Source organism: Clarias gariepinus, chromosome 27 (genome assembly GCF_024256425.1).
Source record: "Clarias gariepinus isolate MV-2021 ecotype Netherlands chromosome 27, CGAR_prim_01v2, whole genome shotgun sequence".
Taxonomy (NCBI): domain Eukaryota; kingdom Metazoa; phylum Chordata; class Actinopteri; order Siluriformes; family Clariidae; genus Clarias; species Clarias gariepinus.
Window position 1 is genome coordinate 5,470,981 of NC_071126.1, and position 23,456 is coordinate 5,494,436.

Below are 23,456 nucleotides of genomic sequence, written 5' to 3' on the forward strand. Positions count from 1 at the left end.
CCCTAATCCTAATTTTCTTTCTTTTTTCCTTTACATCGCTCACCTTTGTCTCTGTAGTGCTCTCCAGACTGTCTTACTCTGCAGATCAGGACAGTTCTGTGTGTCTTTCTGGTCCTTTTGACGTATTCCGTGACCCAGGGCTGTGTGGTGAGTGTGCAAATATACACACAAAGCACTTTTTACTTGTTTTCATAGTGGAAATGTGAAATGTTAAATTTTCTATACAAACCACAGCATCTTTTGCCACCATTAACGCTTTATATTGTTTATTGTTGTATATACAGGTGGCTTGCATGCCATGGTCATGGAATGGCAACGCAAGCGCTTCGATTCTCACAGTTGTCATAGTGAACAGCACGACAGCGGACACAGGTGTGTGTAAATACACCCCGTACCTGTTTTTATCTTGCGTGATGGCATCGCTGTCCGTGGCTCTATACCTTCGCGTGTCATCACTACCCAAGATTCTCTTGCTTCTCCTCCTTAATGTCTTCCATACCGTTGTCATGGAGACCAGCGGCTACCGGCAGGCTGTGGGGTGAGCGGCCAAGAGCAAGCGCACAATGATAACATCAAACCAGTGCTAACACACAACTAAAGTAATTAGAATGTGGGATCTAAACTTGTGTTTACACTTCCCTGACTTCATAGCTTGATGTCCAACATCACATAAATCTATTCCATAATCTGTTGAAAGTAATATTAGAGTTTCGTTGTTTCAATAAAATACACATGGTGTATTAAATGTGTTTAAATGAATAAATGTGTTTTGGTGTTTTTGTCTATGTAGAGGAGGGTTCTTTCACACACATGGGTATGATCCTGTTCTGGCAATGCTCCTCTTCTCTGGTGCAATGATACTCCACTGCAGACAACAGGACCTCAAACTCAGACTTGACTACCTGTGGGCGACACAGGTACTGTATGTGTGTGTGTGAATGTGCACAGTTATTGTATAGACCACTCTATATATGCATATTTATCACCAGTGACAGTCTCAAATTTATCGTCTCCATTGTTTTTTTCCCTCCATCTAAATGGCACTGTCATTAAAAGTAAAGGAGAACTTTTCAGCAGTCAATCTCGAATCCAGAGTCATTTCTCTTTTAAATTCCTCCAGCTGTTTATCTGACATTGTGGCTCTTAGCTTTTTAAAGCCAATTTTTAAAGCTCTCTCTCTCATCAGATGTAGCCCGGATAGATACATCACTTTAACTGGGAATTAATCCCCACTAAAGCAGCTGGCAATAAGCCACTGGGGAGGAAAACCAACATGATCCTTATTGTACTATAGGAAAAAAGTTTCTATTTGTTGTGTAAATTGCAGAAAGTCTTAGGTAGATTACTCATGAAATGGTATTGGATACTTAGATACCAACCGTGATGCTGTCCTTAGGAATTACAAAGGAATTGCAGCATAATCAGAATACAGTATATTCAAACTGGTTCTAAACTATTTTATTATTATATTATGCTTGAATAAACACAACTTTTTAAATATTTTTATTTTTTTTAACCACTTGAAAAGGATCAAGATAATTAGTACAAAAACAATGTAGGTGACCCAGCATCATATTAACATTAACAACAGGAAGGCACATTATTTGGACTACTGCAACATAATGTTACGGAAAAACAAAATAACCACCTTTTGCACATAGTTTTAAGTTCGTGCATTGCAGCTTAAATGTTCCAATTTTAACTGGCTGCCTACTTATTAAGCTAACACACATTATTGAAAATTCATAGTTGTAATATTGAAATCAACTATAAGAAAAGGCACACAGTTTTTGATATAAGCAGGGTATGGTTACACAGTGAATTATTCATTAGAAAAGTATGCTTTATTAACATAAAACTAAAAAAATAACTAGAATATAACTATGGATCATTTCCAATATATACCACTGATTATTAGTACTGATGTAAACCACATTACATGTGATATATTACTACCTAGTAATAATTTTAGATATCGTGATGGAGGGCACAGTGGTTTAGTGGCTAGCACTGTCGGCTTGTCCTCCAGGGTCTGGTTTTGATTCTTGGCCAGGTTCAATTCCCGCTTCTGTGTGCATGGAACTTGCATGTTCTCCTCATTCTTCGTAGGTTTCCTCCGGATACTCCGGTTTTCTCCCACAGCCCAAAGACGTGAATTAGGCTAATTGATGTTCCCGAATTGCCCGTGAGTGGGTGGGTGTCTGTATGTGTGTGTCCTGCGATGGATTAGTGCCCTTGTGCCCTATGCCTTCTGGGACCCTTACAACCTTGTATATAGGGTTAGGTGGTATAGACAATGAGTGTCTTGATGGATACACATTTTGAGATTTGTCTTGCTGAAGATTTAGGGAGTTCACAGTTAAACAGTGCCCCCTTGTGGACCATTACAAAAGAATTTACATTTTGAAAAGAGCTTTGGAAATGCTCCAACACGATGCACACACACCTTTGCACACTCATTCTCACCTACAGGCAGTTAAACATCAGCAAACATGCACGTTTGTTTTGTTTCAGTTCAAAACATGAACATGTGAAAAACCATCACATTTGAGAAAGATAGGAAACTGAAGCTTTGAGGCAGCAGCACTCTACCACCATGCTTAATGACCGTCAGTGTGAATAACCGTGAAAGATGTGTCTATGCTTATGTATTAATATAGTGTTCTGGTAAAACTATTTTATTTTAAACAATATAAATTGCAAGAAAATTGTGCAGTGTGTGTGTGTGTGAAAAATGTAGAGATTATTCACTCTCAGTTTTCATTGCATATTATGTATGTGTGTGTGTGTGTGTGTGTGTGTGTGTGTGTGTGTGTGTATGATTTTCAGGCTGAAGAGGAAAGACATGATATGGAAAGAGTCAAACTGGACAATAAGAGGATTCTGTTCAACCTGCTCCCTGCCCACGTGGCCCAGCACTTTCTCCTGTCCAACCCACGCAACATGGTCTGAATTCACTCTCTGCAGGAACAGTTTCACACATTATCCCACTCATCACACTCCTGCTGTCTCAACTTTGGAGCAATTTACAGAGGCCAATCACTGTATACAAGTAATAGTTTACTCAGCTGGTATACAGTATGCCAATGTTTTTTTTCAGTATTTCTGCATGTATAAGTACACTGCCTGGCCAAAAAGCTTGATTATTTCACGCATTCACTGTGGTATTGTTTTGAAAACGTTACAACATTTTGTTCAGAGTTGCATTCATTTTTGGCCCAGATCAACATAAGATCTCCAGAAGTCTTTTCCAGCACATCCCAAAGACTTTCAGTAGGTTAAGGTCAGGACCCTGTGGTGGTCAATTCATGTGTGAACCACTTTTTCCTAAGAAAATGTCTGTGCCATTCTTAAAGAAAAACTCCATAGAAGTGATAACCTGGTCATTCGTTACGTTTAGGTTATCACCTGACATTTTATTGCCAAATAACGTTTGTAAGACTAGACTAAACCAATTGAAGCAACATGACGGGCACAGGATGGATTTCTTCTGATGAGTCTCACTAACAAGTGCTTTTCTTATGCACACAAAGCTGCTAATCCTGTGAGTTCTCATCACATTATGCTTCCAGAAATGCTCTTACTTTCACCATTAAAAATAGCTGTGATTTTTACTTATTTATTTTTTTCACAATGCAACTTTACCAAGCTTTTAGGTTGAAGTAACATTTTTTCCATGAACACAGTACATGTCTTCCGATATGGTTATATTAAGAAATCGAAGCTACTCATTGCATTTGATAAAAAAATATTGTTAATGTAATACTGTAGACATGATCTAATCCAAGATGCTGATATATTCAAACTGTGACTTTTTTGGCCAGGCAGTGTACATTATAATTTAGGGTTTGTAATATTTAAAATAGAAACAGTTATTTAATGGATGATTTTTGTCCAGTAAGTTGGAGGCCGTTAATGACGATGACTTCCTTTTAAAATCAACTATCTATCCAGGTCATAAACTGAGTTTATGACTCAGATTTTATCCCATACTCTCTGTTGAAATGTCTGTTGTTACGCACAGGACACACAACAGGAAACTGGTCATCTGGTCACTTCAATTAGAACAGGGTAAACACTATGACTGTGCTGTGACTCACGAGGCCTTGGAGTGATAAACGCAGATTTGTTGTTTGAGCTTTTCAATGGAAATATACACTGATCAACCACTTGGAGTTTGTGTTGACAACATGAACTGAAATTCAGGGTCAAATCAGTGCGAAAAGTTTGCTTGTGCTTATGTCTGTGTCATTGTTTGCATGTGTACTTAGTCATTGTGTAGGCTCTCTAACAGATGCAAAAAGACAAACAATGATGGTATGAAAGAGAAGATACAAATGCTTTGCTTGGGTGGAATATGTAGTTTAAAAAATCCACCAATGAAGAGCGAGGACAATGAAGCAGTGGTTTACTGCATTTAAAACTTGATTTGCAGCTGTGTAGTTCTCAAACAATCTGCATACATAATGTGGTGTAGTCCCCTTCAATGTGTAGACTATAAAGAAAAATATATTTAATTTACCAGTTTAATTTGTTAATCTGTTATGAGAGAACAAAGTCATATAAATTGAGACCAATAAGAAGAGAGTTGCAGTAATCAAAACTATAAATAATTAGCGGTCACATATACCGGTTAGCCATAGCATTTCAACACAAAAACATTAAGCTCATTATTGTGTAGGTTCCCCTTGTGTCACATGGACAGCTTTGGATCAATCAGGGCATGGCTTCACAAGAGCTTTGGGAGTGTGCTGAGGTGTGTGGCACCAGCGCATTGGCAGTGCATTCTGTTTTGTGAATTGCAGGGTAGGGCATTCATGGATTGGACTTGTTTGTTTGGCGCATCCCATGGGTGCTTGATGGATTGCAATCTGGGGATTTGGGGGCCGGGATGGTGACCTTGCGCTCTTTGCCTGCTGAGCCCTATGTGTAGCAGGCTATTGTGCATTGGGGGTTCTGGTACCTTTCTATCGTGGCGAGAAGTTCTGCTGCATGATCCTGCCACCAGTTTACTGGTATGTACATAATGGCTGTTAATGGATGTTATGGCTAACCAGTGTATGTATGTGGGAGATTTTTATCTTCTACTTGTTAATGTTACCTTAATTAAAAATAGTAAACAAACGCTGTATCTCTAGTCAGAAGAACCAAAGAACGACTCAGGAGTCTGTGCAGATCTGGAGTAAGCAGGATTTATTGCAGCAATAAAACCCAAGTGAGCCGCACTTGCAATGCTTAGGTCGTAAATCCAAGCATTATCAAGAGCAGATTGCCTGACAGTTACATGCAGGCTCATTATATACAGTTTTCAAGGGGAGGGATGCACACCTTGTTTCCTCCTCTGTACTTTTTTTTCCATTCCTTACTAAAGTTTTAACCCATTATAATCTAACTTTTACCAATAAATTCATCCATTATGTTTAATTTTTTTTTTATTACCAAATGATGTTTCGTCATATATCGTGCCATCTGACTCCCTACGTCATCTGTACTAAGTGATTATATTTTTTCCCATTATAATTCATATTTTTTTTGCAAATTACTTTTCATTATCTTTACACTTCTCTCATTTAATTTACAAAAAAATATTAGGGTAGCGCCTAATTTTATTATACATTCCTGTTTTTTCCTGGTTTATTCTGCAGTTCTCGAAAGACAGACCATGGGTAAGCATCTCTTTCGCACTATTTCAAGTTCATGTCTTGTTTTTCCAATTTGTTGTACTTACGTATTTTATTTTAATCTTATAGCTGAATGTACTTGCCCAAGTGCTCATTGCATCCCTCTGGACAGCTCGGATAGCATGGACAGTACAGATTATAACGCTCCTGAACCTGCCATTGACCGGGCCACTGTGGGCCTCATCCAGGCTAAGTTTCAGCCACCTGTGTTATTGATACAATTTCTAAAGAAGAGAGGGCTTACGTATTTCAGGAAGGATGACTTCAATCCTGGTCCTTTTAAGAGACTTCGTCTGGAGGTAAACAGCCCTTCTCCTCATGCCTGTAGGCCTGTACAGCCAGAGTCTGGCACTCCAGCTCCTTCTGTTCTAAGGCCTGTTTGTCATGTAAGTGTTGCCACTCAGACTGATTTTAAAGTGTCTATTTGTACACAAACTAACAAAAGTGCAACTGTTGGTACCCAAACGGATTTTCTTCCAGCACCTGCACCAATTCTAAACCACGACATTTCTGTTTTTGTTCCCCTTACTGATCTTTCTGTGGGTCTCGTTCTGGCTCAGAAAAGGTTGATGTTTAAATGTGATTTCTTATGCATATTATTTTGCTACTGATGCTTACCCAGGCCCCCCTATGTTTTTTGTACTTTCATGTTGGGTCTTATACTTTGTATTTTTATATTGAATTTTTATGTATCTCTTTGTTCATCATTATGTAGATGCACATGCTATTTTGTGTTTTCTCTACTTCTTATTAAACTTAGAATTCTTAAAACTGATCGTGTGTCTTTTGTTTATTAGTCTATATTTTTACTTAGACATGTGTGCGTGACTGCAGGTGCACGTGTAGCACGTGTATCCAACATGTTTCAATCCTTCATTAAGTGTGCTCGTGTCTCTGCCAAGTCCAGCACCTGGTGCCTTATCTTATCCTCGTGTCTCTGTCGGGTCCGGCACCTGGCGCAAGATCTTGTCTATTCATCATACATATGACAGCTAATTATAATTAATTAATTATAATTATAAGTACAGTTAATGTCTGGGTCACTCTAGGGTTTTTTTCCCCATGTACTTTGGGTACACACTGTACACTGAGTATCACTATCCATCCCCTTACTGTTTATGTTTTATGACCTGTCTCACAGTCGTATGCTTTTTTTGTCTCACCTCTGAGTAATGTCTAATTAATATTATGTTGATTAATATTATTATATTGTTACATTGCTGCATACACAATATCTATTATGTACCTCTTACTTCCTATGTACCTCTTACATATTTCCCCTACCCATACTTCACTACCAACATGAGGCATACAAGGGTAGACCTGTTACACAAGAGGATAATACTAAAATGTAAATACAAAAAAGTATATCATGCCCAAAGTGAGGCCTAAGAAAGTATAAGTATAAGTATGTTATCTTAATCCATGTGTCCTCTGCATGTCTGTCTATTAGGTCTTGTTTTGTATTTCCAGTTTGTCAGTTAGTTGACTTAATTGTTGCTTTACTTCAGTACTTAAATAACTCTTTGTATTATGTCCGTTTGTTTACATTCATTGTACAGTAAAGTGCCCTTGAGCTCTGGAAAGGCGCTATATAAATAAAATAATAATAATAATAATAATTATTATTATTATATGTGTACAGCAGAAACAAATCACAAATACAAAACACACTTTTTCTACGGATACACCTTTTTCTAATATGGTAACCTATATATAAGATAAGATATATCTATAAGATAAATACGTTAGATTAAATATGCTTCATGCTAAATATTTTTCAGTATACATGTGATTAATAAGTATATAGTCATTTGTCCATCATGCAGCGCGGTTGATAATTTTTCACATCATCTGCATGTAGATGGAATTCTCCTCGATTTCCTCATATGGTGTCATCTGCTTGTGAAGTTCCATAACCACCTTATATTGTCCTACCATTTTCTGAATACTTGCTTTGGCCAGTGGGTTAACACAACATAATAAGACGATCAGTAAACCCAGTACTACCAAGAGCATTGTGCCAAACTTCACTAGCCATCCATACCAGGTTGTAGGCGAAAGCCAGTCATCAGTTTTTCTGGCATCTTGTGTGACTTTTTAATCCCTCAGCCTCCTCATGGCCTGTAAAATTTTGGTTATGTTGCCATCAGGGGATGTGTGTCTTGGAATGTATGTACAACATTCTTCTCCAATTAAGCTACATACCCCCCGTTGAGGTGCTAACATTGTGTCTAATGCAATCCTATTTTGCACACCCACTAATGTTGTCCTATCCAATTGTTCCTGTACTAGTCCTAAAACATTTAGCGTTGATTCCAAAATCTCTGTTGATTATACCATAGTAGGTTTATCCACCTTGCACTTTTAGCAATTTAAACCCGGGAAGGAATAATGTTGTAAATCCTGCTGCTACCCTGTTTACAACCTCATGCTCAGTCAGCACGCCAACCGGAACGCAATCCCAGTGCACTGTTACCTCCATCTCTATCAAACTCTTCCCATACTTTTAACTCATTCCGACCAACCTTATCCAAGAACTTTACCTCACGTTTGCTTCTTTTATCCTCTTTGCTTCACAATCCTATTACAATTAAATATCCTCCTAGTAATACTGGAGCACAGCATCCACCCCATCCGTCTGGTAAGGTCTGTCTAACTGAGGCTCCGCCACAGTACCAGAATATGTTTGGTAAAGGGGTGGTTCCATATCTTAAATTTCATTGCAGCTTAGTGAAAAGTTAAAAACTTTTTTTACTCCATCTGAACAATTCCATAGATGATAGCTTTGTTGTGTAGGTGTTATTGCTCATTGTACAGCATCTAGTGTTTCTATGGGTCGATATTGTTGCGTGCGCGCGGCTCGTGGGCTGTAAAGATGGACCCAGGTGCAGGTGGGGGTGCGGGTCATGAGCCCTCCAGTCCTTCTGTACTGAGAGTGAAGGCGCTGGAGCCGAGATGCGGGATCCGTAGTGTCGCATTGCCGCTGGGACGTGAGACAGAGCCGTGGCCGTGAAGGCCAAAAACTGACGCGATGCAAGATCGTGGTCGAGAAACAAAAGTGAAAGTTCAAAGCCGTTAAATCCAAGCGTGGCGATAAATCCAAATCATGAGACGAGGGGCAAAACGAGGAGTCTGACAGCGTGAGAGAGGAAGTGTCAAAGGACAAGAGCGGTCTTTGATCAGCGCGAGACGCTGAGAGCATGACAGTACCCCCCCTTTAACGAACTTAGAGGACAACTTACGATGCGTCGTAGCTGGGATACGTGGAAGGTGGGGTGAATGTGTCGCATGGACGAGGGAAGTAAAAGTCGGACGGCACACGGGTTGATTAGCCTGGTTACAGTAAATGGGCCGATGAGAGAGCGAGAGAGTGTATTTAGGGGGATGTCCCTGGTGACGAGCATGACTCTGTCTCCTACATGATACCTGGGGGTCTTGGAGCTATGGTCTCTTGTATGACCTGGATGCCTGCATAAGAGATCGTCTGGCTCGTACCCATGTACGCTTACAGCGGCGGACAAAATGTTGCACCAAGGGGACCTCTACTTCCTCTTCTTGGGTTGGAAACAGCGGTGGTTGGTAGCCCAGACAGCACTGAAATGGAGAGATCCCTGTGGAGGCAGTTGGTAGGGAGTTGTGAGCATACTCGACCCATGGGAGGAACTTACTCCAGGTGGTAGCGTCACGAGTGGTCATACACCGGAGGGCGACCTCCATTGCTTGATTCTTTCATTCCGTCTGACCGTTGGATTGGGGATGAAAGCCCAAAGACAGCCTAGGAGAGGCTCCGATAAATTTGCAAAAGGCCCTCCAAAAGAGATTATGTCAGTAGGGAGGTCATAGAGACGAGAAACATGGAGGACCAACTGCTCTGCAGTGGACGGATTTGGAGAAGCGGTCGACGATGGTCATGATGCAGGTATTCCCATCAGATACGAAATCCAGCGAGATGTGCGACCAGGGGCGATGAGGTATGGGTAGGGGTCTGAGGAGACCAGCTGGAGGGCGGTTGTTGGGTTTACAGCGGGTGCAGATGTCGCAGGCTGCCATAAAACTGGAAACGTCCCTCCCCATCGTGGTCCACCAGAAGCGCTGTTGAATGATAGAGTGTTCGGGCAGAGCCTGGGTGACAGGACAGCTTGGATCCATGACTCCACTCCAGGACCTGTAAGCGCAGACAAAGGGGAACAAAAACATGATCCCGAGGAACATTGCTTGGGCCGGGCTCTTGACTTAATGCCTGCTTGACTTTATTCTCGATGTCTAGTTCTATGGCGGCAAGGAGACAATGCGATGGCAAAATGGAGCTGCATGGTGTGGGATCCTGTGGGGGGGAGAACTGACGTGAGAGGGCATCGGGCTTAGTGTTTTTAGAGCCTGGCCGATAGGACAGGGTGAAGTTGAACCTGGAGAAGAATAATGACCACCAAGCTTGACGGGCATTGAGCCTTTTGGCAGTGCGTAGGTACTCCGATGTTCCAAAGATCGGTCCATACTATGAAGGGGAGCTCGGTTGTGTGCCTCCCAGAGGGCCGTGCTCCACTCCTGGGCTCTACCGGTTAGTAATGTAATGACATAGACCACCCGAGAACGTTCTGACGAGAAGGAGGAAGCTTGTAGCTCGAAAATCAGTGAGCACTGCTAGAAGAATGACCTACAAGTTCCTGGTTCTCCTCCATAAGTGGGGTAGGCATGGCTCTTGCAGAGTGCTGGTAGGCATGGCTCTTGCAGGGATCCGAAGCTTGAGGTCTGAGCTGTAGGCGCCTGGAGAAGCTGCACTTGAGAAACTATGTCAGCTAAAGCCTGTCGTGTGGCGATAAGTTCCTCTTGGTGTTTAGTGGCGATAAGTTCCTCTTGCCTGTCTCACCCGGTTTAAACCTGCTGGATCCATAGTTGTGGCTGGATTATTCTGCTGGATAAGGTCGTGGTCGAGAAACGAAAGCGAAAGTATAAAGCCGTTAAATCCAAGCGTGGCGATAAATCCAAATCCTGAGACGAGGGGCAAAACGAGGAGCAAAGCGAAATCGGCAACGTAAATAACCATGAACAGAAACACGAGAAAACTGCGGCGAAACAACACACAATAATCCAGCGGCGAGACAGCGCGCTGCGCTTTCTTATAAGCTGGATGAAATCAGCACCGGATAAGAAACCGGTGTGCCGGCGGGGCGGTGCAGGGGCGTGTTAGGAGCGATAACAGCGTGGGAAAACATGACCGCGTGATGAGAAGTCTGACAGTGTGAGAGAGGAAGTGTCAAAGGACAAGAGCAGTCTTTGATCAGCGCGAGACGGGCCATAATGTATACCAGCTGATTGCCAAAGACAACTGATAGGGCTAAATTGGCCTTGGTTTTTAGGTAACTTCTTTATTGCACCTGGGACTATTATCACGTAGGCTGCTGAACTAATATCTGATATTTTTAACTTTCAAGTTGGTCCATGCACTATACATACATAACATTCGCCCTTTATTTCACTCCATGTCCCTGTTTCAAACACACACCAACCATTTGGTCATTCCTGAGCTCAACCCATTTAACATTGTTAATCCTGATTTGATTTCTACCAAAATCTGCACTTGCTCTTCTAACGTTTTTGACTCTCTATCTGTATTTAAGTCTCCTTTTAATTTTCCTTCCTTTATATCATCATCTAGAGCTCTTGCTCTTTCTACTGCTGCTAAGGCGCAGTGGATCTGTTTTTCTCTAAGAGACCATGTGGATGGGGGCATTTATCTCATTGCCATAATCTATGATAGCCAGTAGGTACACTACTATAAACATGATTTTTCTTTGCTTGTGGTCTAGATGGCAGAAAAAGAGTGGTTTCTCCATCTGGATTACAACGGTGACATGTGGATGTATGACCAAATAATCTACACAATGTATTCTTTGGGGTAGTATTTTTTGGGCATGTTCCTTTACCTGTAGTTTAAGTAGCTTAATCACTATCTGAGTTATCATCAGATTCCTCAGATTCTTCAGGCACTTCTTGCTCTACCGCTGTAGTTCATGTGAAGAGTCTTCGTCAGGTGTTTCTTCTTCTTTTTCAATCTGCCTTCAATCGTGCTGTCTAAATTCTGGTGCGCTTTTGCTCCCGTTGTTTAACTTGGGCTCTTGTCCTGTGTGATGGTCCACCTTGTTCTGCTTCTGCTTCTTCGAGTTCTGCTTTCCAATCTTGTATGTCTTCTTGAGGCCACTCTGGTCAGTATTTGGCACTCTTGTTCATCTACCCAGGGTAGTCCTTCTGTATATCCGTAAGGATCTGGAACCTGTTGTCTGGGTCTCTCGTTACCTCCTGAAGCACCTGATGGTCCTGCTTCTTCCAGTTGCCTTGGAGACATCTCTTCCTGGGGAATTCGAACTCTTGTCTGTTCTGGGTTTGGAGCCCTGCTGCCATGATTTAAATGGTACCATACATCTTTACCTTGACCTTTTATTGCAGTTGGAGTTGCCAATACCACCTTGTATGGTCCTTTCCTTCTAGCTTAATTTTACCTTCTTTTGAACACTCGGATAAACACCCAATCACCAGGCAGCACGGTTCTTTCGCAGACTCCTCTGTGTCACCAGCTTTGTCAGCTGTCCTCTGTCCGGTGTTGTCATATAATGTGGCTCCTTTAACCTGTTAGAAAATAACTTTGTGTATTTCAGATAAGTGTTTCACATAATGATCAAGTTCACTTTGCAGTTGTTGGAGTTAGTTACTTTCTGTACTATCTTATATGTGAAATGTTTCCCATTGTGCATTTACACTAATTGTGTCTGGAATTCCAAATCTTGGTATGACTTCTCTGTACAAGAATTTTGCTGCTGCCATTGCATCTTCCTTAGCTGTTGCTACAGCTTCTACCTATCCACTAAATCTATTCACAACCACTGAGATGTATCATTTTCCTTGTATCCTAGGTTCACCTGTGTCCATGTAGTCAAACATTATATGCCTGAACGCCCCATCTGGCTCTGGGCTATGTCCTATTGGAAGTGCTTTCTATTGTTAAATCCAGTACAAATGTCCCAAACTGTGATGGCATTCGATGAACCATTGGACCTAGATAGGGTAAGCACCATGCCTTTTTTCTTTTTGTCACTTTCCTTTTTGCTACATGATCTTTACCATGAACTTGCTTTATCAAGGTTATGAGAAAACTTTGTGGAGCTACAAAATGCCCATCTGCACTTTGCCATACATTAGTAGCATCATTTTTTGTTGCTCCTCTTGCTAGCCATTTACGAATCTTTTCACCTGATGCTGTTGCATGCATGTTTGCTAGTGAAGATAAATCTGGTTTGGAAGGTGCATAATCTTTAGGTACAAAAAAAAAACCTTTCTTCTGACTCTGGACTTGAGCTTGGTTCTTCATCAGGGCTAATGCTTGACTCTGGTGAACTTGGTTCATTATCTATTTGTGGAATAGGTTCTGTTTGTGCTGTTGATTCTGGCATCATATTTACCTGGTTTACTGCTGATTTATTTATGTCACTAACGAAAGTACCTGTATGTGTATGTACATTTGACTATAGCTAGCCTTGATGGTAGTTTGATTGCATTTAACAGTTCTGATATTGCTCTTTTGATATTGCTCTGTCCGCTCTTTTGTAACCTCTTCGTGCCCATATGGGGCCATACAAATGGCATATTCCATATGCATAAGCTGAATCAGTATATATTGTACATGCTTTTCCTTCTGCTGGCTTACAGGCGCCTGACAAAGCAACTAACTCGGCTAACTGGGCGGAACATGGTTGTGGAACACGTTCTGCTTGTACAATTCTGAATGTTTTTCCATCTACAGACGGTATTACTATTGCATAGCCTGGTTTATTGCTATCCCAATCTCTAAAACATGACCCATCTACAAAGAATATACAAGCTGGATGTGACAGAGGTTGATTCTCTAAATCTTGGCGTGTCTTTAGATGTTCTGCTGTTACTAGGTGACAGTCGTGGGAATCTCCCACTGCTGGAGTCATTATGTGATTCTACTAAATTTACTGTATGACACCTTTATGTAATTAACTCAGGTGCAGAGAGTATTACATCATATCCTGTTCTTCTGGCATTTGTAATTACAAACAATGGGCTGGTCAGGAGTGCGTGTAATGTGTTGGTGGAGTACAGCGTAACTGGATGTCCCATAGTAATTGATGAGGCTTTCAGATAAGCAAATAGTGCCGCTGCCATCCCTCTGTAGCATTACATTTTTATTAAGCGCTATACTGTTGTTGAGTCAGAACCCCTGTGGCAAAATGGTTACGCTCTGAGACATACAGGTGGAATGGCTTATTATACTCTGGGATAGCAAGAGCTGGTGCTGTGCAGAGTTCTCTCTTTAGCTGTTTAAAGGCCTCCATTGCTTCAGGTGTCCATTCTAACACTGCACTATTTTTTGTTTGTCCAGCTGCTTTGACTATTGCTCCCACGGGTGCTGTTTTTAATGCAAAGTCACAAATCCAGTCTCTTATAAATCCTACCAAACCTAAAAAAGACAGCATCTCTTTTACAGTCTGTGGTTTAGGGGCTTTTGATATTGTTTTCATACGTTCAGGAGATATGTGTCTAGATGTTTCTTTCAACACTCTGCCTAGATATTCTACCTTCTGCTTACAGAATTGCAACTTTTTTCTACTAACTTTATGTCCATTTTCAGCTAGCACTCGCAAGACTCTTAATGAATCTGCTTCACACTGTTCTTTAGTTGGACTACAAATCAATAAATCATCACAGTACTGGATTAAACTACTTTTGATATTTATCAAGGCCAGGTCTTGAGCTAGCACTCGGTTTAATATCAACGGACTTTCACAGTATCCCTGAGGTAAACGGTTATATGTCAGCTGTTGTCCCTTGTATGTAAAAGTGAACAATTATATCTCCTAATAACACATCAGTCCACAATTGTGCATATTCTTTATCTTGACTTTCTTGATCGTAGTACATAGTACAGTGCAATGGCAAGGTTACTCAATCTGGCAAGGTTTTGCAATCTGGTCATTGTTGCATAATCCATTTTTTCCATAAACTCTGCTTGTCGAGCTTCTTTATCTGTGCACAATAGCCAGTATAGTGTATCCAAATTGTTGTGTGTTTCAGTAATCTTTAAGAACTGTCCAATTGTTGCATACAATCCTTTAGTATTACATTGAATTCTTGCCTTAAGTTTACATGACAAATCTTTTCCCAACAAGTTAACTGGAGTAGTAGGTGAGAATAACAATGGTGCTGTTATAAAAACCTGTGGTTTTTATCGTATTGCTTGAGAGAGGGAGCTGTGAGCCTTTGTGTCCTATATATGAGTATGTAGCACCTGTGTCAATCATGAATGCATTTAGTTGTGAATTATTTATTGACACCATTATAGTTGGTTCTTGTTGTGAATGCAGTATTGAGACATACTGCGTCTGCTCCCCCTCCAGCTTCTCTGGGCCATCCAGGGACCTGCCCCACGTTCCAGTAGGTTGTCTTGGACCAGTGGGTCCCATATTCCCTCAAGGTGCCTGTTCTGCTCCATATGGTCCCTGAGGTTAAGGTCAATTTTGAATTCAAATTCAAATTTTATTTGTCACATACACAGTCATACACAGTACGATATGCAGTGAAATGCTTAGACAACTGCTCGTGACCTAAGAATAAAAGAATATGAATAGGAAATAAATATGAAAAATAAAATAAAGGGTAAGTTTAACTAGGGAAGAATAAAATAAAAATATACAAATAAAAGTACACTATAAAAAACTGTACACAAAAATACACAATATAGAAAATATATGGAAAATATATGAAAAAAATGTAAAACAATAAGAGCAGCCAAATAAATGGTAATAAAAGAATGGTAATGTCCATGGTTGTGCAATCCCCATGCCACCTGTAGGCAATTTCTTTTAACATGTCCTGGTCCACCGCATTTCCAGCACAGCATGTATTGTGCATTCAGGCCCATTTCTCCAGGGGCATTCGCTCTGACCTGTGGTCTTCTTGGTTGGTATTGGTACAGTCTCCTTTGTCCCCTGCCCATATTAGGCCTAGAACCTTGTCCTTGCCACCTTACAGGCTGATTTTGTATTTGTGGGTTTGCACATATATTTGAGGAGCTTTAGCTGTGGTTGGTTGCTGTATTTGCTGTACTGGTCCATCAGGGGGTTGTGTTGTTTGGTTTTCAGGCACCATCACTGCTGTTTGGACTTGACCTTTCCCTTTTTTCTTTGCAGCTGTGATTTCACCTAGTTTTATGTAGCTGGGTTGCGATTGACTCAGCAGCTTCTTTCGCTTTTTTCTTCTTTTTCCAGTATTAGTCCACGTAATATACAATGTGCACTTGGAACGTGTTCCATGGTAATGTATTCAAAGGACTTTTCTCCACCTGCCACGTCTGAGGATTTGCTTCCTGCCTGGTGAATTGCAGTCATTTTTCCCATCTGGGTCCAGCCCCACTTTTCGGCGGTCTCTTCATATACAGGCTCTAGCCCCAACACAGTGGCGTTACCACAGATGTCTCACAACATACAGTATATCAGAAATAAAGAGAACATCCGACAAAATCACAAAAACAACTTTTAAAGAGCTCCCAGTGCTTTTTTTACTTCATTCAGTCTTTTGATATTAAAATAAACATAGCAATTAATTTATTAATATTGGCAACATTAACATTACTGTGTTCAATATACCTTAGGAATTACCCCCTCCAGCTGGGAAACATGCACACTAACAGACCATGAACTATTAATACAGAAATTTGATAAAACAGGTTTTTTGCTTACCTTTTTTTTATGCCGGCACACAAGTTGATGGACTGCCAGCCTGCACTAGTCCCAGGTCCCCAGAGGGGCCCTCCGTGACAGTAATCACGTTGGGGTCACCAATCAATGTAGAAGATTTTTATCTTCCACTTGTTAATTTTACCTTAATTAAAAATATTAAACAAACGCTGTATCTTTAATCAAAAGAAGCAAAGAACAACTCAGGACTCTGTGCCTTACTTAAATCCAAGCATTATCAAGAGCAAACTGTCTGACAGTTACATGCAGGCTCATTATATACAGTTTTCAAGGGGAGGGATGCACACATTGTCCCTTCTTCTGTACTTCTTTTTCCATTTCTTACTAAACTTTTAACACATTATAATCTAACTTTTATCAATAAATTCACCCATTATGTTTGGTTTTTCTACCATATTATGTGTCGTCATATACCTCGTCATCTGATTCTCTACGTCATCTGTACCAAGTGATTATATATTTTTTCCCATTATAATTTATTTTTCTTGCAAATTACTTTCCATTATCTTTACACTCTCTTATTAAATTTATAAGAAATATTAGGGTGGTGCCCAATTTTACTATACATTCTTGTTTTTTTTTTAGTTTATTCTACAGTTCTCAAGAGACAGCCCATGGGTAAGCATCTCTTTCGCACTATTTCAATTTCTTGTCTTATTTTCCTAATTTGTTGTACTTACTTATTTTTTTTTTATATTATAGCTGATTGTACTTGCTCAAGTGCTCATTGCATCCCTCTGGACAGCTCGAATGGCATGGACAGTGCAGATTATAACCCAATTGAACCTGCCATTGACTGAGTCTCGTCCAGGCTAAGTGTCAGCCATCTGTGTCATTGATGCAATCCTGGTCCTTCTAAGAGACTTTATCTGGAGGTAAACAGCCCTTCTCCTCATGCCTGTAGGCCTGTACGGCCAGAGTCTGGCATTCCAGCTCCTTCTGTTCTAAGGCCTGTTTGTCATGTAAGTTTTGCCACTCACTCTCACCGATTTTAAAGTGTCCGTTAGTACACAAACTAACGAGAGTGCAACTGTTTGTACCCAAACGGATTTTCCTCCAGCACCTGCACCAATTCTGAACCGTGGCATTTCTGCTTTTGTCCCCCTTACTGATCTTCCTGTGGGTGTTGTTCTGGCTCGGAGAAGGTTGATGTTTAATATGTGATTTCTTATGCATATTATTTTGCTATTGATGCTTACCCAGGCCCCCTATGTTTTTTGTACTTTTCTGTTGGGCCTTATACTTTGTATTTTTATATCGAATTTTTATGTATCTCTTTGTTTATCATTATGTAGATGCACATGCTATTTTGTGTTGTCTCTACTTCTTATTAAACTCAGTATTCTTAAAACTGATTGTTTGTTTTTTGTTTATTTGTCTACAGTATATACTTACTTATACATGTCGGTGCAGGTGCAGGTGTAGCATGTGTATCCAACATAGGTTTCAATTCTACATTAAGTGTGCTCATGTCTCTGCCAAGTCCGGCACCTGGCGCCTTTTCTTATGCTTGTGTCTCTGTCGGGTCCGGCACCTGGCGCCTTATCTGTATAATAAATAGACAAGATGACAGCTAATTATAAAATAAATACAGTTCATGCCTGGGTCACTAGGGTTTTTTCCCATTCACTTTGGGTACACACTGTACACTGAGTATCAGTACTCATCCCCTTATTGTTTATGTTTTATGACCTGTCTCATAGTCGTCTGCTTTTCTTGTCTCATCATGTGAACCCATCATGTTTTATGACCTATCATACTCTGCCTTTCTCACCTCTAAATGAACCTAGTATGTTTTATGACTTGTCATACTCTCTACCTACTTCTATATTATTTTACTAAGATTATTATTGTGTTGATTAATATTATCATATTGTTACATTGCCGCATACACAAGTATATTTTACTAAAATATGCTTACATGTACTTTAGCAGATTCATGTTATTAAAACTCTTATTCTTTTGTTGTTGTTTTTAAAGCAAGAAACATGTGGAAGTTAGTGGATTTAAGCCGAATTGTGTTGTGTTGTTTTTAGAGAAGTTTTTTAGATATATATCCTCATGCTTCCCAAAGTTGAATTTGGGGCAAATGCAGGGAACAAATATGGTGGTCATTTGGTCCCCATGTTTCCCACCCAGTAATCTTTGGAATTGATTGGTCGGTGTTTGTTTAGGACTGGGTGTGTCATGACGAATAAAGCAAAATACCGTTTGTGTGGCCTGGCCAAGGGGGAAGCCAGCAGCAGGACATATGGCTTCTACTATATGTCCACCCTCTCTCTGTTCATGTCTCTCATAGACATCTCTCTGCTGCATGATGACTTTTAATCACCTGATTAATGATTAATATTAACCATAAGCTGATGTTATACACACACTCTAATAACAACAAAAGAGAACTAAATTTTGCCAACAAACTGGTCCTAGATTAATTATTGTTTTTTTTGTTCAGAAATTCATATTTTCACAATCTGATATTTGAAAGGTTTAATAAATGTTTGCCCTGTTCCAGTAGGTGCTCCACTCCTCAACATGGTTTCCCTCCATTGATATGTTTGTGCTATATATGTTTGGGTTGTGTTACTTCTACCTCTAGCTCAAAATAACCTGTCAGTTAGCAAGGGCCCTCATGAGTCACATGATGGACTAAGGAAGTCCGTATTGAGGAAGTCCGCTAAGGAAAAGGGATTGTGAAAGGTCAGGGAAAACACAGCAGATTAACCACCCCATTTTCCTAAAACATAGGCAAAAATAATAGGTTCCTACTTGGTGACCATTTCTCACCGTCCCAGAGAGCACGTGCCTAAAACCAAATTTTTTGCCTACTTTTCACTCCCAACTAGATGCACATACACCATAAAAATTCACACTAAGACTTACTCCCTAATTGTGGTTTTGCGCAACCAGACTTTTTTTGATTGATTAAATTGATTCTCTAAAACACAAACAAAAAGTAGTTGTTTGGAGAGGGGGCACTGGGAAAATGACAGAGATGGAAGTAATAGAGACCTCACACAGTGACTAGAAGCCAGATGGCCATCCATGGGACTTCTGATGTCTCACTCTTGGGAGACTTCAAGGGAATTTGATGGCTTGTATTGAATAGCTTCTGGTTAGGTTGGTTGTGCCTGATTTGTACTTGACACTGGATTTGCTATTACAAAATTGTCTTTGAATCCCAAGGAGGAATGTTTTTAAACATGCCATTTATTTTACACCAATTTGTCACTGGCTGCTTGGGACACTGGCTGTTTGACTAATAGACTGCAATATATAACCACATTGTGCATTTTCTGCTGCCTATTTCACAATGACTTGTGTATGGTAAGGATATATAGTATTATGTTAGTCCTGATGTGTTGTGATGTAAATGTATGCAGTTTGCAGTATGTGGTTTATGGGGGTTTGTGTTCACAAAATGTTAATACTTCTGTCTGACTATCAAAAAAAGGAGGAGAGTTTCTGGGATTTCAGACCACACCAGCTGCTGATCTCACTAAAAGAGGGAACATCGGATCTGGTCTAGTGGTTAGAGCTGTGTCAGCTAGCCTCATTAAAGTAGTTTTCGGTAGAAGAGGGACCTTATTTCTCCCAATTCTTAATTTTCTTTCTTTTACTCTTGCTATTCCAAAGTTTGTTGCGTACAAGCCAAATTGTAACTGGAAATAAATTATTTAATGGCTCTGATGTTTATTTGAGGCTGAACAGGCTACAGCAGTTCCCCTCTGTTTCCACTAAGTTGTGGTGTTGCAGAGCTGCAGGCATTACAAAGTGAAAAATTATGATCCTAAATCATGCTGTATTATGTTTATATAAAGTTTGTAAACAGGTGTACTGTTTCAGTAATAATTTTCCATGTAGTGTAACAAAAGAATTAATATGTGTTGCCCATTTTTTTTCCTATTAAAGTCTTTTCTCAGGATGTGATGTCGACAAACATCCTGGAATTTTTTATCACTTACACACACACACACACACACACACACACACACACACACACACAATAATCCCACGTGCACCTTCCTTTAGTTACACACAAATATACATACAAATGGCTGATTTTTAACAGTCCCAAATTGATATTATATGGACTTTAAAGACTCACTTTTTTCTGTACTACTTGTTTTCTGTGTAATTGCTCATATGAGGGTGTTCAAGTCAAACCATGACTTTTGTATACAGTATATGCAGAATAACAGAACACAGTTATGAGAGTAAAAACTATGTTTATTTCTCTATAATTCCCTTCTACACCAACGCGCTTATCCCAATGTTTCACTAGTGCTTGGATACCATCAAAATAGAAGGTCCAGTTCCCAATGACAGAATCGTATTTCCAAACGTTTTCAAGGTATTAGACGTCCCATTCACTGACTGTGGATTTGAAACGCCTGCAGTGAGCACTGAGCCACCTCTTATCATCATATTGTGCTTGAGGTCAATTGATTTAACAAATTTATCCACAAGAAATTTCATCACAAGTTCTGGTTTAACTTGAACGGCGTGTGTAGTTTCTTCACTTGTGTCCTTATTTTATATATATTATATCTCAGGCTTCATTAAAGGTACTGCAAATATACCAGAGCACAGTCTGATGACTGTTATTTTACACAAATTAGCACTAGGTTCTGATGGACATTTTTCCTGTTCCCCTCTGTCACAGGACCTGTACTATCAGTCCTACTCTCAGGTGGGCGTCCTGTTCGCCTCCATTCCTAACTTCAATGACTTCTACATTGAGCTGGATGGAAACAACATGGGTGTAGAGTGTTTGCGGCTTCTCAATGAGATCATCGCAGACTTTGATGCAGTGAGAATCATCTTCTTTCTTAAGCTATCTTAAACAGATACAGAAAAGATACAAGCCTATATTGTCTCTTTTTTTAAAAGCCCTATCCGTAGAAAAGTTGCATTTTAGAAGACAAGTTTTGGAAGATATAATTCATAATAATGTATTCCTTTTACATTGATTTACAGTATTTGTATGTTAAGCTGAATAGCTGAACTGCTAGAATGTTTATGTATAAAACTTAATATAATTATAACTATATAAGTTCACACAGACTATAATTTATTTATTTTATTAATATATATATAAAATATATAATTATAATTGTAATATTGATAATGTTGCTTCTTTCTTTCTGTCTTTTTCTGTCTTTGCAGTTGCTGGATAAGGAATGCTATAAGGACATTGAGAAGATTAAAACCATAGGCAGCACTTACATGGCCGCAGTGGGCCTTGTTCCAACTACTGGATCTAAGGTACACAAATTCTGGGAATATATTAGCAAATAATGGAAAAGTAGATCTTCTTCACTTATAACATCTGTTATAAATAGCACTTCAGGCAGCATCACATATTTATGAGCTCAAATTATGACCCCATGAAACTGGCTTCACAGCTTTGGACAAATCACATTTAAAATGCAGATTAAATAATTATGTCCAACCTTTAACTTCTTTTTAAAATATCATGAAAATAATTTAAGTTATTTAAAAATTAATCAGTCATTATAGTCACTGAAATCATCTAAAGGCAAAAATAAATGTCCATCCATCCGTGCATGCATCCTCCCATTATTTATACCGCTTATTCAGTGTAGAATGGCAGGGGGCCTGCAGCCTTTCACAGGAACGTTGGGGTACAAGGCAGGACACGTTGTAAAGCTAAAATAAGTGAAATGATGGAGCTGAAGTCATTCAACAAGAAACAACTGTGACACGTCCAGAGTATGACATCACAATATGCATCACCTCAAAATCACTAATGGAGCGAAGGTACAGACTCAACGTACAAGCACCATCTGTGACAGAGAATCGCCACCTCACAGTCTTTACTATAATGTAACTATGATGTAACAGTAAAGAGTCTGTGTATAAGAGACTGCAGTCAGTAACATGTGAGACGGGAAAGCAAATCTCAGGGACACCGATGGTTATCGACCACATAGTTGAATCTACTTGAACAATTGTTGTGTACCCTGCACCCCCTAATATTTTTAAAGAGCAATTTAAGCAGAGAAAGACAAAAGCAATTCATTTCTTATAACACCAAACAAATGCACAAGTGGTGTATGTACAAGAGACATGAAATACACAAATTAAGTGTGTAAAGATATGTTTGCTTTATTTGGTTCAGTTTGTTTAATTTTGTTATCTATTGGAATTTCTTTCAACTTTCTGTTTTTTTTATTTCTCCTGTTTTAACAGACTGTACATTCGTGGGACCACCAATGTACTGTCTGCCAATGCAGGAGTGTATGTTATATGCTGCATACCAGTACTATTAACATAACACTATCACCAAGTTAAACTTAAACTGGTAAAAGAGGAAGTTGATGATGCTGTAAACTGATAATTTGTATTTTTTATAATGTGACTTATGATCTTCAACAATCTAATTAAAAAGTTTTTTTGTGCAAAAAAACACTTTTCTTTGCTGCCAGTGATTCAATATAAAAAAAATATAAACAGTATGTTAGCATTTTTTAGTTTACACTCAAGCATATTATTTATACTAAATTGCAAACTTAAATGACCACAAACACAACTGCAGCCTGGTTCATTAATTATGACAAACCCACACAAAATTCATACTGATATAGCACAAACGATTGTGACATAATAATATTTTGACATTTGTGCCTCTTATCGCTTTTGTTACTCAAAAATACTTTTAAGTTTGTAATACTTTTTCTTTATTTAAAAAAGCTATTTTTTACACTTCCATTATTAAATTATAATATATCCCATTTAAAGAGCAGTCCTGATAAAAGCAATCTTACTGTATATATCATAATATAGACATTTTTACTCTTTTAACTTTTGTTTTGAAAAAATGCCACAATAACCCTATGCCTGAAGGGAATTCAAATCAAACCACGACTTATGATAAAATTTCTTATAAATTAAGGTGGGAAGATGATTTACAAGATTTACAATTACTTTTAAATGACTCTTAGCTGCATCTAGACATTTGAATGATGCAAACATT

The 23,456-nt window shown here is 39.4% G+C and overlaps 1 protein-coding gene across 6 annotated transcripts in view; it reads left to right on the forward strand.

Annotated features, from left to right (window-relative positions):
• adcy1a (adenylate cyclase 1a) overlaps nucleotides 1–23,456 on the forward strand; it is a 60,397-nt gene that overhangs the window by 32,103 nt on the left and 4,838 nt on the right. The window contains exons 12-17 of one of the 6 annotated variants that reach the window (XM_053489040.1): nucleotides 58–147; nucleotides 285–538; nucleotides 791–917; nucleotides 2,830–2,946; nucleotides 21,123–21,269; nucleotides 21,626–21,724. In XM_053489040.1, coding sequence (XP_053345015.1) covers nucleotides 58–147; nucleotides 285–538; nucleotides 791–917; nucleotides 2,830–2,946; nucleotides 21,123–21,269; nucleotides 21,626–21,724 — 834 coding nt within the window. Of the gene's footprint in view, nucleotides 1–57; nucleotides 148–284; nucleotides 539–790; nucleotides 918–2,829; nucleotides 3,053–17,044; nucleotides 17,078–17,161; nucleotides 17,645–21,122; nucleotides 21,270–21,625; nucleotides 21,725–23,456 lie in introns of those variants that run through there. The other 5 variants (XM_053489039.1, XM_053489041.1, XR_008356582.1 and 2 more) reach the window with 5 other exon arrangements.